At 34.9% G+C, this 16,034-nt stretch overlaps 1 protein-coding gene across 1 annotated transcript in view; it reads left to right on the plus strand.

Moving 5' to 3' along the window:
- The window catches only part of LOC147066128 (neural-cadherin-like), a 549,013-nt gene that overhangs the window by 528,909 nt on the left and 4,070 nt on the right, over positions 1–16,034 (plus strand). The window contains exons 6-8 of the mRNA XM_085956145.1: positions 3,418–3,555; positions 9,700–13,496; positions 14,494–14,735. Of these exons, the coding sequence (XP_085812271.1) occupies positions 3,418–3,555; positions 9,700–13,496; positions 14,494–14,735 (4,177 nt within the window). The remainder of the gene's footprint in view (positions 1–3,417; positions 3,556–9,699; positions 13,497–14,493; positions 14,736–16,034) is intronic.

Consider the following 16,034-nt stretch of genomic DNA (forward strand, 5'->3'; position numbering starts at 1 on the left):
TAAAACATTCCCGTTTGAAAGTTAGTACTATGTATTGAAGTAATTATGACATCACTATTAAAAAGTCCGTGGATCGTTTTATAGAGGCAAATAAATATTTATAATGATATCTTGTGGAGACATCTGGACTTTTGGTTATATGATAACTCATGCTAAATGTTTGACATTATAGCTTAAAATCAATCTCCGAAATAATCTTTAGGTACCTCCCTATAAAATGTTGACGGTTAAAGTCAAAAATGACGCGAAATTGTGAGGCTTAATATTATGATAAAGAAGATGGAAGTACAAAATACCTATTTGTTTTTCTTTGAAGTTTCACATTGTTTCTGTATCTATTACAAGTAGGTATTTTAACCAGTAATTGGAGTCTAATCTTAACCCTAATCCTAAAATCACTTACTTACGTTGTCAATTGCCGAAAACTTCCGACAGGAACATCGAAAGGCCCATTAAACAATGCTTAGTTCGAAGTGAACCAATCAATTCACTTAAATCACTTGCAGTCAGACTCTACCTATCAGCAGTGACGTACAACTGAAATCAAGCGAGCGCCATATTCCGAGAACCCATTTTTAAAACCCCGTAAACAACAACGTTCACGTTGTTTAACATTTAGGTAAGGAGTTTTCAGCCGCAATAAAAATAACGATTGTAGATAGACAGCAATGAAAATAATGAAACATTAATTTACTATAATAAGAAAATACTTGAATTATTTATTTATTTTAATTACATACTATTTAACTACATACTACTTACTTACTTATTTGCTTAAGCTGACGCTACAGACCATTCAGGTCCATGGCCGACTGCACAACCGTCTTCCAGGCATCTCTCCAGTTGGTTACACTCAGCCTCTACGTTATCCGCCCATATCCTCCGGTGGCAAACCAGGGACCGAGTGCTTACCAGGGTTCATTTATAAACTTTATGAATATCTCTAGCTATTATCCATCACATCAAAAAACGTGACCAGCTCTCCTGAGACTTCGCATCCTCAAGAAATTTACTACATTGGGCTCAAATTGTCCGCAGAGCTCAGCATTCGTACGGATGTGCACCACCTTTAGTTTTGTAACTCCAAATTTCATTTTACATTCCCATTGAAAACAATATTTTGAAATAGTCTCAAATAGTCTTCAACCAGTGCTGTACGCCAAGTAGCTCCAACATGTCATTCTACACTGAATCGATCCAGCAGAACTTTGGTCTTCCCATCTGTGTATTCGGTGAGGAATATTTTAGGAGACGATACTTTTGACATACGGTGGATATGTCTTACATACCGGAATGGCAGTAGTTTAATATGTATGAAGACACTAGATGTATTTATGTATACATCGTCATTGTGCCTTATTCTCAAGTTTTCTGCGTGGTACTAAAAATCTTCCTCAGAACTATCCTTTCAAAGGAATCCACCACTCCAGTCATTCTTACAGAAATATATACCTACTCACCATAGTTTTATACATACAGCATTAATTTGGGATTCCCTTTATTATCATCATCATCAGCTGGGGTCAATCCACTGCTGGATGAAGGCCTCCCCAAGCTTCTTCCAACTCTCTCGGTCCTGTGTCGTTCGCTGCCACGTATTTCCGCCGAACTTTATCAGTTCATAAATCCAGCGGCTTTTAGGGCGACCCTGTGGCCGTTTCGTGCCCTTGTATACCATTGGATGACGGCATTTGTCCAGCGGCCGTCCTTTCGGCGAGCAATGTGCCCCGCCCATCTCCATTTCAGCGGTTTGGCAACGTCTATTACATCGCGTACTCCTGTCTGCTTCCTAACCCATTCGTTTCTCTTACGGTTCTTTTGCGTGATGCCCAACATACACCTCTCCATGCCTCGCTGTGCGATTCTTAGAGTTAATATAAATTGTCACGTTTTGAATATTACCTAATCAGAGATAATTGGCATTGTGAATATTTTTACATTCAAATAAGGATGTTGAAAAAACATTCTTCTACTTATAGGAAATGTATCTAAATTATATGAAATTGAAGCAAAAAAAGGACTACTGGTTCACTGATTAAGTTAGTTACACGTGACTTTGCAATGCAGGTTCATTGACAGAGTACTTCACAATACTGCTTTGACATTTATTTCCTAATATACAGGACGTATAAAAAGACAATTATTCGTCACGATGAGTAGATAACGAGTTAATAATACTACACTTTAAAAATCGTCTAAAATTTATTTAAAACCATTTATAACTTCAGTCAAGAAAGAAATAACAATGAACTTAAAAAATGGCAGCCATTCCGTGTCAGAAAATCGAAATGACAACTGAGTGATATTAATATTTGGAGAGTTTACCAACATAATAGCGCCTGTACACGTGCATGAATTTACTAGCACAATAGTGTGTATTTTAAAATATCGTGACAATAACTGTAACACGTAGAAGTAATGACTGTCACTATCGTTCTACTGCGCAGGCCCAGATCGAAAAAATCCCAACTGTCGCATGAAAATTCAGAAGCTTTTTTGATTCATGCATGCAATCTTGCAACTGCAGGATAATAGTCATGTTTACATGAACATTTTCTTGTTATGACCGGGATAATATTTACTGTCAGCAGTAAATCCATGCACGTATAAACGGGGTATAACCATGCTTCATGCGTTTGCTAAATAATTTAAAATGTCATAACACAAAAAATAACGAATAAGACTTCTTCTATTTCTAGTACAAATTCTTTGAATTCAACACTATTGTTAATAATTATGTCATTTATTTAGTTCTACGTTCTAACTACCCAAATTATAAATTAATGTACTGGAATTTTAAATTAATATATCGAATACTAAAAAAATAATAAATCATTTTTTTCTTATTTTGTAACATTGGTTGTACAGTTGTGGTTGTATCTACTGCTAAACATACCTACATACTGAATTTTGCCATTTCATATTATATTTTATCTCCCATTATGTACACGTTTATAATAATTCCATGCACATAAAATTATATGCCTATTATGTTTTTAAAATCAATATACAAACAATAACCTATTATGTTCTTTTTTAGTGATTGAAATTGTTTCGATTCACATGCGACCCTTTACAATAATTAATGAAAGATATTTTACTAGTTCATAAGATGGTAAACATAACTAATACAGACCAAAATCGCAATTACGACCTTATGCAAATAAGAGGACGCTATTATTGTCCAAATATATACAGACCAAAATTATTTCAGTTCATCTTGTTTCAGTTATATCAAACTGTCGAAGCTTTGGGGCGGTCCGGGCCTTTCGACTACCCCCTGTACGCGTGCCTCGTTTGAGGTGATCATTATAATAGCTCTGAAGATCCAAAAAGGTTGAAGGTCGGCGGTCCACCTCCCCTCTTGACATAATTATTCAAATTCGATTATGTAAAACGGACTATGTTTAATTGCAGGTCACAGCCATTGACGGGGACAAGGATAGGCCGCAGAGAATCGTCTACTTCCCCACGGGCCAGGGAATCGACGCTGACAATTTAGCCAATAGTAAATTTGAGGTCAACCGAACGACTGGCGAAATATTCGTGCTTAAAGTAAGTATTATAGGTACTACAATTATTTACTATCCATAAGCGGCGAAGGGTGGAGGTAGCCTGTGGAGATTCGATATAAATCAATGGTGAAGAGCAGAGGTAGGCTCATAAATAGTGCACACTAAACTATATCAGTCATTCTTATTTGTGTTCATTACCTACTAAGAATAAAATTTGCATATGGTGATGGTAACTTTTTAAAATTAAATGAAACCCTACCTAAACCAAGCCATAATAGTTCAGGTAAGTAGACTATGGGCGATCCGACAAACATAATGCATATTTTTTCAGTCATACGCATTATTTTGTTTTCGTTGAATTAATAATAAGTACTCGTACATACTACAGCTGATGGTGTTGGTTAGTTTTTTTTTAATTCACTAACCAAACCTAAATGCCTAACCAAACCATAATCGATGAAAAATATTCTTTTATCTATAAAATATCTAAAATGCTATATGGTTTAATGGCATAATTTTATATATTATTTCATAGATAAACGGACATTTTTGACTATTATGTACTATGGCTTGGATTAGGCAGGGTTTAATTTAATTTTTAAAACTAACACTATCCACAATAAAAACAAATATGTTTGACTAACAAAGTTTAGTGTGCCTTTTTTATGTCAGGTCTCCATAGCCTACCTCCACCCTTCACCACTACTATCCATGTACGTATAGGTAAATTATTGGCACCCTGGGTGATTCGGATATATTGGTATCATGCATTTGTTTCAATGTTAGTAAGTAATACCAATACAACTGGGAATCGCATTTGCCGTACCTATGGTGCCATTGTAAAATGATATACATACATATTATACACAATAGTGGCGTAGTGTCTCATCGCAAGATTATGCAATATAATTTGTGGCCCAGTCCATATACGTAGGTACTTAGTTAAATATATTAATTGTTCCTAAATTGAAAGATCGTCGCAAGATATCCACGTTTCTAAATTCCAAAATATCAATACAAATCTGTATAGTTTCAGCATAAGCCCAGTCGTACATTGAAAATCGTCTCGACTTTGATATACTTAGTCATAAACCAAAACTGGGCGTAACATTGCAACTTTCTTCCGTGTGTATAGGCGAGGCCATACCGGGACAGTGCCGTCGCACGCCTAGTCAAAATAAATGACGAAATGCAATATTTTAGGATTAAACCTGCGACGCATGTCAGGTGAAATTGGTTGCATGCGACGCCAGCTATTTCGTTTCAAAGAAACTAAAATATTGTAAGCATGCTGTGTGCGGCGGTATATTTAGTTACACGTGTTTTGTGAATGCCAACAAAATTATATCGACAAATTCGACGTGTTGGAGTCGGATGAGTTTGTATGTGAGACCCGGCTAAGGAGCTCGTACCACTTGACCTTAAGTGTTTTTTTGTATATAATATTATGGTCCCAACATTTCAAGCTACGTTATTTATATATTATATAAAGGCCTAATATTATTATGTAGTAAAATACAGCGTTGCTCAAACTGGTAACGCCATTCGCGTACAATGGGTAGGTGCCTATCTATGCCGTCCTACGCGAAAAGATAAGAGGTATCTCAATCTTCAGAACTTGTTTGACGTAGGTAGGACGTAACTACTTTAGCACATGAAACTACCGAATCTTCCAAGTAAAAAATGCCTTGAAAAACTGATTCCATAATAATATGGAAATACATTTTTTTATATTCCATATAAATAATTTTCTCAGCAATATTATATATAAACATTATAAAACCCTCAATTCTGGCGAACATAATAATATATTCTCAGAATTCCACTGAGCTTTATCGGATACACGTTTTAGAATTAAGCTTTATTGCTATGGTTACCTCAAAAATTGTCGAGTGGTGTAGTGATGCCTTCAGGTAAAGTTTCACTTTCAAACAAATTCAAAATGTTATTCTCTACAAGTTTTAGCTATTTCTTTTATATCAATTGTGACGCTAAAAAACAAACGTGGTCATCTCCATCACAAGTGAAACTGAGTAAATCAACTTTTTTGTTTTTGTTGTTAATTTGAACCCGTGAGTTAATAATTTCCTAATTTATGATTATATTTTATTTAAAAAATACGATTTAAACAATGCTCAATAATCGCGGATCCTTAACAAACAAGATATTTACGATTTTATGTTGGAGATGGCTATGTTTGTTTTGTATCATCTGGATTTGACCAGGTTTGAAATAAATACTATTGGAGATGGACAGTTTTGTTTTGTATTCGATCGGTTTGTTTTGTATTCTTACAAACAGGGTTCTGTTAAAATGGGTGCCGGACGAAATCCCGAATGTCAAAATCCCGAATGGCCGGAATCCCGAAGGCCGAAATCCCGAAAAATAAAAATATATAAACAGTATTAATTTTCAACCAGCGGTTCCCCAATAGGCGGCGCTTTTTCTCGATTGTATAATTAATCTAGATAATTAAAATAGTAGTATAAAAAACTATTATTAATTATGGAATGAAGCAACAAAATAATTTTCAACCAGCGGCACTCCAAAAGGGGGCGCTTTTTCTCGAATGTATAATTTAACTAGATAATTAAAATAGTAGTATTAAAAACTATTATTAATTATAGAATGAAGCAAGAAAATAATTTTCAACCAGCGGTACCCCAATAGGCGGCGCTTTTTCTTGAGTGTGTAATTTAACAAGATAATTAAAATAGTTATAATAAAAACTATACAAACGTAAATTATACAATCGAGAAAAAGCGCCGCCTTTTGGGGTGCCGCTGGTTGAAAGTTATATTCTTGCTTTATTCCATAATTAATAATAGTTTTTATATAACCATTTTAATTATCTTGTTAAATTATGCAATCGAGGAAAAGCGCCGCGTATTGGGGTGCCGCTGGTTGAAAATTATTTTGTTGCTTCATTCCATAATTAATAATAGTTTTTATATAACTATTCTAATTATCTTGTTAAATTACACACTAGAAAAAGCGCCGCCTATTGGGGTGCCGCTGGTTGAAAATTATTTTCTTGCTTCATTCCATAATTAATAATAGTTTTTATATAACCATTTTAATTATCTTGTTAAATTATGCAATCGAGGAAAAGCGCCGTGTATTGGGGTGCCGCTGGTTGAAAATTATTTTGTTGCTTCATTCCATAATTAATAATAGTTTTTTATATAAGTATTCTAATTATCTTGTTAAATTACACACTCTAGAAAAAGCGCCGCCTATTGGGGTGCCGCTGGTTGAAAATTATTACTGTTTATATTTTTCGGGATTTCGGCCTTCGGGATTCCGGCCATTCGGGATTTCGGCTTTCGGGATTTCGGCATTCGGGATTTCGGCCGTTCGGGCTTTTGGCCATTCGGGATTTCGTCCGGCACCCGAAAAAAACAACATTATAAATGTATAACTTATTTCATATTTACAACTAACACTTAATAATTTGAAAATTATAATTGGGTTTATGAATTTCTTTTGAGTTTTATGATATTAGAATTAAATAGGTAACTAAGCAAACATAACAATATTTTTGAATAAAAATATATAAAGAAAATAAAGATGACTGAACCAGTTTACACGATATTATGCAGCTTTAAAACTGAACATAAAATATGAACAGCCAAGGCACAGCCCTGAGGTTCTAAGATGCTAACTGTCGTAAAACATTTGAAAATCAAAATTTACTTACCGTTTTTCAGTCTTCTTTGAACGTTTAATGGTATAATTTGATCTGGTTAACTTTCGTGCATTATCTGGAGACACTATTTTAAACTTTATTTGGATTATTTTCCATTCTTTGACAATTATTTCGCTTAAAAACTTGAAGAGCACATCTTATACACAGAGAAAACTTTTTGCTGATGGGAGTCATCTTGATAAAATGCCACGACATGATTGGCCATTTTGAAAAAGTGCTACGTCGTTATTGGCCAAGACGAATGTGACCACGATTGATATAAAAAATCAATGGATATGACTCAGTTTGAAAAAAATCACATCTTTTATTTGAATTTTTGAAGCAGAAATTGAGGAGATAGCCATGTCTTAACTGAATATTATTATATAAAACAACACAAGCAATCATACCAACCAAAAATCTCAAAAAAGTCATTGACTGCAGATGGCGACGTTTGTTTTTTAACGTCACAATTCACTATGATTATTATTATGGCATTGGCTCTACAACAGTCGAGGGCGGGCTCTGCAAATCTATCACCCAGGTTTTTAATTATTTTTCACGAAACTGCACAAAATATTGATACCACTGTATCGGAGTACGATAAGGATTACTTCGGCTGATCACATTGTGACATTACCAATGAAGAGGTTTTAAGATGAATCAATAAGCTAAGAGAACTTGTAGCTACTATCAAGCGCTGAAAGTCTGCATTCTTCGACTGTATTATTGCATTGAGAAGTATTGTTTAATCCAGCTCATAATATATGGATAGGTAGAGGGCAATAGAGGCGTATGAAGAAGAGGACTCTTTTTGGCTATTCAACCTCTATAAGTTTTTCAAAATTTGGTCGCCAACCTCCGATAGATGACGGTGCCAAAAAGAGAAGATGTTCCGCAGCGAATTATTAAAAAATATATAAATAATATCGTCACCGTTCAGGCAAAAGTCACCAACCCTAAAAACATAGTTTTGAGATATCGCAATTTGAAAGTTTGAAAATGCAGGAAAAATCAGATTTTAATGTTTTTAAAGTTTTATCTACATTAAATTATTTTCTCATGTCTTCTTAATAATTTCTTTAAGGTAATTTTACTGTAATTAAAACATCTGGACGGTTTTGAAGGAGGCAAGGTAGCTCAATTATGGTTTGGTGACTTTTGCTTGTTAATAATCTGAACAATGTTAGCCAAAAGAAGGATCAGTAAAACTCACCATCCATAGTATAGTGACTTTTGCTTGTATATTTATAAAGAATGATTTTTTTTTTTTATATAGTCAATAATGTCTATTCACCTATAATGACTTTTGCTTGTTAAGATTTTATCGAAAGTCATTTAGTGAAAAACAAATAATTCGGATTTAAGCAAAATTTTACTAACTAATGTACCGTGGTGAGTTTTGCATCTTAAAGAACATAATTTTACGCTTCGGGTGAAATACTCAACTCAAAACTGCCATTTTCAGGGTTGGTGACTTTTGCCTGAACGGTGACGATATTATATATCTACCCAACCCATCCATTGGTTTTGTTAGTTCTGCAGGCGAAAGCAATCATTTGCCTGTGTATAATAGACTAGAAGTAGTAATATTTGCATTACTCCCTAAATTTTCCGCCCTTGAATGTGCCGTCCATAAACAGTACATGCCCTGCCTACCTCTATTGAGCTTTTATTTTTAACAGAACGTTAGCCTCGAAATACGTTAGTTCCAATCCTATTGCTGAATCATGACAATGAACCCAATCAGTTTAGCCAACGGTCAACAACCGTCTTCAAGTGGAGATTCATAATATTGTTTTACTAAGCTAAAAGGACGCTAATGGAAATTTGCAACTGTTGAGAGCTTGGAGGAGCAATTTGAAAAAAGAAAAGATTATTGGTTTCGTCATTTTACAACGTTTTTCTTAACTCATATTCTTATTTGTGCGGTGGTTCTTTGTCCGGTACAAATCTTGCAATCGATTTTTAACTAACTTCCCGACTAGCTAGACATTTGAAACTTTTAGAATATATCAGAACACGATGCCAATGCATTTTATTAATACTTTTAGCCATCTTTAAGTAGAATTGAATTCATTTTCAGTTAATTCTGTTTTGTATGAAAAGTTATTTCGACACCATTATTGGTTGCTAAACGGTTGGTCCTAGCAACTAAATTGCATTACTATGGAAATCAAAATGACATTTCAGTATTATTTCTATCAAGTACAAATTTTTTTTGATCGTTTAAGCTAGCAAGTCAAGTTTATATGATTCAACAGAAAATTTAAAAACGTTGTATATAAAAAGTTCTAATTCCGCCATGATTACTGATGTGCTTTTGGAACGCTGAAGATGACATTCGGACCCAAAGAATAGTTCATTTTCCTCAAAATGTTCCTTACACCCTTTAAAGCTAAAAGAATGCTTTATGTATTTTCCCATCCCATTTTACAATAATAGAAATATTATGATTATTTTTGTTATTAATGTTTTCTTTTCATTATGTTCTAGCCTCTGGATAGAGATCAGCCCCACGGACGTCCTCAATGGAGATTCACAGTTTTCGCACAGGATGAAGACGGAGAAGGCTTAGTGGGATACGCAGATGTTCAAGTAAACTTGAAAGATGTCAACGACAATGCACCAGTGTTTACTCATGGAATCCACATAGGAAATATTACAGAGAACGGCACGGCCGGCACCATCGTTATGACAATGGCCGCAGTAGACTATGACGATATATCAGAAGCAAACAATGCAAAACTTATTTATTCAATTGAAAAAAATGTTATAGAAGAAGAGTCGGGGTCACCAATATTTGAAATTGAATCGAGTACAGGTGTCATAAAGACATCGGTTTGTTGTTTAGATAGGGAAAAAACACCAGATTATTCAATACAAGTTGTGGCGATGGATGGTGGTGGCCTTAAAGGCACCGGCACCGCTTCAATAAAAGTCAAAGACATCAACGATATGCCTCCGCATTTCACTAAAGATGAGTGGATCACGGAAGTTGATGAAACAGATGAAAAAATCTTGCCTCTTGAACCAATACTGACAGTTACAGTACAAGATGAAGATGAGACTAACGATTTTCAGTACAAAGTTGTAGAAAATAGTGGGTTTGGAGCTGATAAGTTTTCTATGATAAGAAACAGTGACGGGTCAGGCTCACTTATGATAGTGAATCCGCTGGACTTTGAAGATAACTTACAAAGTAATGGATTTCGGTTCAGAATACAAGTTAACGATCGAGGAGATATCAATGATAAAGACAAAAATCATAACGCTTTTTCTTGGGTAGCTATTAAATTAAAGGATATTAATGATAATAAGCCACAGTTTGAAAGGGACAGTATGAACGTTTCTGTAGAAGAAAATGCAGAAATCGGTAAAATTTTAGAAAAATTTAAGGCAACAGACGCTGACCAGAATGGTAAAAGTAAGATACATTACTCTATAGATAGAGCGTCTGATGATAAGAGGCAATTTTATATCAGTCAAGATGGTGTAGTGAGTATACAGCGATTGCTGGATCGAGAAGAAACTATTCGCCACGAATTGAAAGTGCTCGCTATTGATGATGGATCTCCGCCCAAAACTGCAACTGCAACTCTAGCTGTTTTAGTTTTAGATATAAATGATAATGCTCCAATTTTTCTAAAAGATTATAGACCTGTCGTGACAGAGCATGTACTGCCCCAAAAAATAATTGAAGTAAAGGCAATTGACAAAGACGACAAATCAAAAGGAAATGGACCGCCGTTTCAATTCAGGCTTGATCCCGCAGCCAGTGATATCATAAGAGCTTCGTTCAAAGTGGATCAAGGACAGAACAAAAATAATACCGACGGAATGGCCATCGTTTCATCGATCAGATCGTTCGATAGAGAGGAACAAAAGGAATATTTAATTCCAATCATAATCAAAGATCACGGTACGCCTCCGATGACAGGAACGAGTACCCTTACGATAATCATAGGTGATATTAATGATAACAAAATGGATTCAGGTACAAAACAAATTTTCGTGTATAACTTCCAAGGTCAGGCTCCGGACACAGATATTGGAAGTATATTTGTTGACGATATAGATGACTGGGATTTGCCGGATAAAAAGTTTTATTGGGACGGGTCTGAGCATCAGAGGTTTAGACTTAATGAAGAAACCGGTATGCTGCAAATGAAACAGGGAACCAGAAATGGTTATTATAATCTTAGATTTAAGGTGTACGATAGAAAACACGGTCAAACCGATGTCTCAGCCAACGTAACCGTAATTGTTCGCGAAATAAACAATGATGCCGTTGTGAATGCTGGGTCACTAAGATTAGCCGGTATAACCGATGAAGATTTTATCAAAATATGGAATTATAAAACAAAAAGCTTAGTACATAGCAAATATGATAAATTCAAAAGTAAAGTAGCAAATATATTAAATTTAGAACAAAGTTATATCAATATATTTAGTGTTCAATTACAAAGAAAATACCCTCCGATTACTGATGTTAGATTTGGGATTAATGGTTCCCCTAAATACAAACCAGAAAGACTGAATGGTATGTTACTGATGCATCGAAGTGAAATAGAAGCAGACGTCGGATTAAATATAACAATGGTCGGCATCGACGAATGCCATCATGAAGGAGAAAAATGTAAAGGTTCATGCACCAATGTATTAGACGTAAGTAATATTCCTTATATGATTAACGCTAACAAAACAGCCTTCGGGGGAGTTAGAGTAAACGTGCAAGCCAGATGCTACTGTGGCGCACGAAATTTTACCAAAGTCGAAACGTGTCGGTCGAATCCATGTTTCAACGGCGGACGATGCATAGAAGGTAGATACAGTATATCATGCTCGTGTCCACCCGGTTATACTGGTCCACGCTGTCAACAAACAACTCGCAGCTTTAGAGGCAACGGATGGGCGTGGTATCCGTCTCTAGAAATGTGTGAAAACTCTCATTTGAGTTTTGAATTTGCGACACGCAAACCTGAAGGCATATTTATTTATAATGGTCCCATAGTACCACCTAAGCTGGACGAAACTATAGTTTCAGATTTTATATCAATAGAGTTAGAGAAAGGTTACCCAAGATTGCTCATTGATTTTGGCTCCGGGACATTGGAGCTAACTGTCAAAACTAAAGCGACGCTCGATGATGGAGAATGGCATAGATTAGATATATTTTGGAATACTGAAACTGTGCGATTGATTGTTGATTATTGTAAATCTGCAAGCGTGGAAGAATTAGAAGACGGAGCCTTACCGGAGTTTAACGATAGTAGCTGTCAAGCGAAAGGAAGCATTCCTCCATTTAATGAATATTTAAATTTAAATACTCCACTTCAAATCGGTGGCCTATTTGTAGAACAATTTGACCCGGCTAATTATCACTGGAAATATATGCCTGTTGGACGAGGTTTCGATGGATGTATAAAAAACCTGGTGCACAATAGTAAATTATATGATTTGGCTCACCCGGCATTGACACGGTATTCGGTCGCGGGTTGCCCTCAAACTGAAGAAATTTGTAATCAAAGTGACAACACTGCACGATGCTGGGAACACGGGATATGTGCTGGAAGTTTTTTTGAAGCCCGCTGCGATTGTAAACCTGGCTGGACAGGACCATCGTGCATATTGCCAACGATACCAACAAGTTTTCGTCCCCAGAGCTATGTCAAATTCGCATTGAGCTTTGAGCCTGATAAATTCAACACTCAAATACAATTACGTTTCCGCACCCGAGAGCCTCTGGGTGAATTATTCCGAGTGAGTGATCAACATAATCGTGAATATGGTATTTTGGAAGTGAGAGATGCTCGTTTGAGATTCCGATACAATTTGAACTCTCAAAAAAACGAAGAGCGAGATGTTTGGCTGATATCAGTGCCCGTTGATGATGGTCAATGGCATGTAGCCAAAGTGAGCAGGTACGGCAGTGCTGCAACTTTAGAATTAGACGGAGGAGAAGGTCGACACTTCAATGAAACATTCATCTTTGAAGGACATCAGTGGTTGTTAGTTGATAAGCAAGAAGGTGTATATGCCGGTGGGAAAGCTGAATATACTGGTGTTAGGACTTTCGAAGTAAATGCTGATTTTCAGAAAGGCTGTATCGATGATATTCGATTTGAAGGAAAGCATCTACCATTGCCACCTGCGATCAACGGTTCTCAGTGGGGACAGGCTACGATGGCTCGCAATTTGGAAAAAGGATGCACATCGCACAGTCCATGCATCAGTATCAGCTGTCCAGATCCTTTTGAGTGTATCGATTTATGGAATGAATATGAATGCACGTTAGTATTGACTTCAAAATTTATATAATCTTTCAATTTCATCTATAGCAGCTATTTCTTAATTAGTCTGATTAAGTGTACATTATATTGTTGTCATTCAGGTAAAGGATGTAAGAAAAATCAAGAATTTCATTTTATTTTTCTCTCTCAAGAGCTATTCAAACTAGTTAACACTCAAACATGTTTCCATTATTTTCCTTGATCCAAAATAACACATATATTACTCATGGCGATTTGGAGATTCTAATCAGATGCATCTGTGGTACGACAATATTTAAAAATATTTTGCGGTATACTCAATGACATTTGACAGATCCCAGTAAATTTTTAAAATATCGTTGCACCTCAATTCTCAATAATATGTAATTCTCGAACTCCATATCGCTCTATGCACAGTTTACACGGTCATGAGTGGCCATGTTAAAAAAACATCACGCCTGACGGTTTACATCCCGGGATAATTCACTTTCTGAATACGATACGACATATTTATCACTTTTTTAAATGATTTTGGAGTTAAGTGATACGTTAGAATAGCCCTGCTATCTGATTGGCTATCTATCTTATGCATATAGCCATATTTAACTTAAAACTGTAAGTTGCTAAGTAACTTGCCTGAATGATGACAATGTGTTCCATTCCTACTATAGAATGATACATAATATTTAAATAAATAAGGATATATTATAAGTTCCTCCAACCATTACCTTATTAGGATTAATTGTGTATTTAAAACACACATAATATTATAGCTCATATTGTATTTATGTAATTTCATAATGAATATCAATTTTTTTATGCTATCAATGCTACGAGTATGGATTGAGCATTAGAAGATACAAATGATATTAATGTTATGTTCATGAGATTACTCTTCTTCTTGGATATTTATATAAATTAACGCATTGTAATGTCTAAAACCAGCCTTACAGAACCCATAAGATTAACATAATATTTGCACTTTGCCATTTAAAAATATTATTTTTATCATTTTCAGTTGCGGTGCTGGGAGAATAATGTCACCTGACGGAAAAGGTTGCACAGACAAGAATGAATGTTTAGATCAGCCTTGTCTGAATGGTGGGAAATGTATAAACCAGGAACCAAAACTACGATACCGCTGTATATGCCCGGATGGTTTCTGGGGAGAAAATTGTGAACTAATGCAAGAGGAACAAACTCTCAAACTGAGCATTGGAGCATTTGCAGCAATTATTATTTGCTTGGCTATTACTTCAGGTAATTATTTTAATTTAGTGACTACTCCTAACAGAGGCATCTAGCGGAAAAATACGAAACTTGCAATTTGAGATATTTTATATTATAACGTAACGATTTCATGTTATATACATTTTATTTTTTCTAAAAATTAACGTTTTTTCAAATTACTTATATAAAACGTTAAAACTATGAATTTATCAAAAATATTTTTATTAATCAAATTGCAAGATTCCTATTTTTCCGCTAGGTGCCTCTGCTATGTGGAGAATTTTCCTCATCACCATACCGTCGCTATAGGATTTGTTTCCCGAATATCCATTTTTGTCGAAATCGACATTTTAATGCAGTTCAATTTCTTTTATCGAACTCTACCGAAATCATTTATAAAAACAATATATTTTTATCTAGGAACAGAGATATTTTTTTGAAAAACCCGAATACGCCATGTTAAGTTGCAATTACTCCGTGCTGTTCTCCCGAATGTCCAACTATTCGTACCTGAATATCCAAGTTAATTTTGGTCGAAATAAATCTCGGCTGAGTTTTTATTTCCCGAATATGACTTTTAGCCAATCAAACCGCGCTGACGCCGTGCATCTCGCTCCCACATTCACGCTGTCCAGCTCTAAAACAATCACGCCCACTTTCATATTTTTCGGCCGTCCGGAGTGCTCTTTCAAATTTCGTCTTATTGATATTGTTTTTAAAGTTACTATTGTTTAAATAGTGAATTCATCAAATTTGAAGAGATCATTTATAACTGATACATCACCAGTTCGCCCTGAACTTATAGTAAAGTTTTGGAAGCGAGTATTTTAACCTAAATAACTGCATTTTGTTTTGATAAATGACACAAAATCCCAACGGTTATATGAATTCTACAGTATGACCCGGCAACTACTATGACGTAAAAAATAATTATTATTTCAAATTATTATTAATCAAACATTGTTTGTCTTTATTTTACTTTTAATCTAGGCATTTCTATGAAAATAAAGGCGATGCTATTATTTATTTTTGAATGCGCTGATAGTTAATTTAATTTAATATGTATGTTAGTAACTATTTATTTGGTGAATATTATATACTTAGGATATTGGTACCTACCTAATATTAGTAGCCAATGGTAATTAATTTATAGATGCTATTATTTTGTGTTGTCATTCCAATAGTAAATATATAATATTTATTTGGTGGTTTGTAATAAGTTTAATTGTTAATTATATAAATATATAGATATAATAATATACAGATATATATACATAGATTTTTTTTTTTTTGGAAAAAGTATTAATATAAAATTGTTAGCAAGTACGA

This window comes from Rhyacophila brunnea, unplaced genomic scaffold (genome assembly GCF_057557595.1).
Source record: "Rhyacophila brunnea isolate RB1 unplaced genomic scaffold, BYU_Rbru_1.0 scaffold_5, whole genome shotgun sequence".
Classification (NCBI taxonomy): Eukaryota; Metazoa; Arthropoda; class Insecta; order Trichoptera; family Rhyacophilidae; genus Rhyacophila; species Rhyacophila brunnea.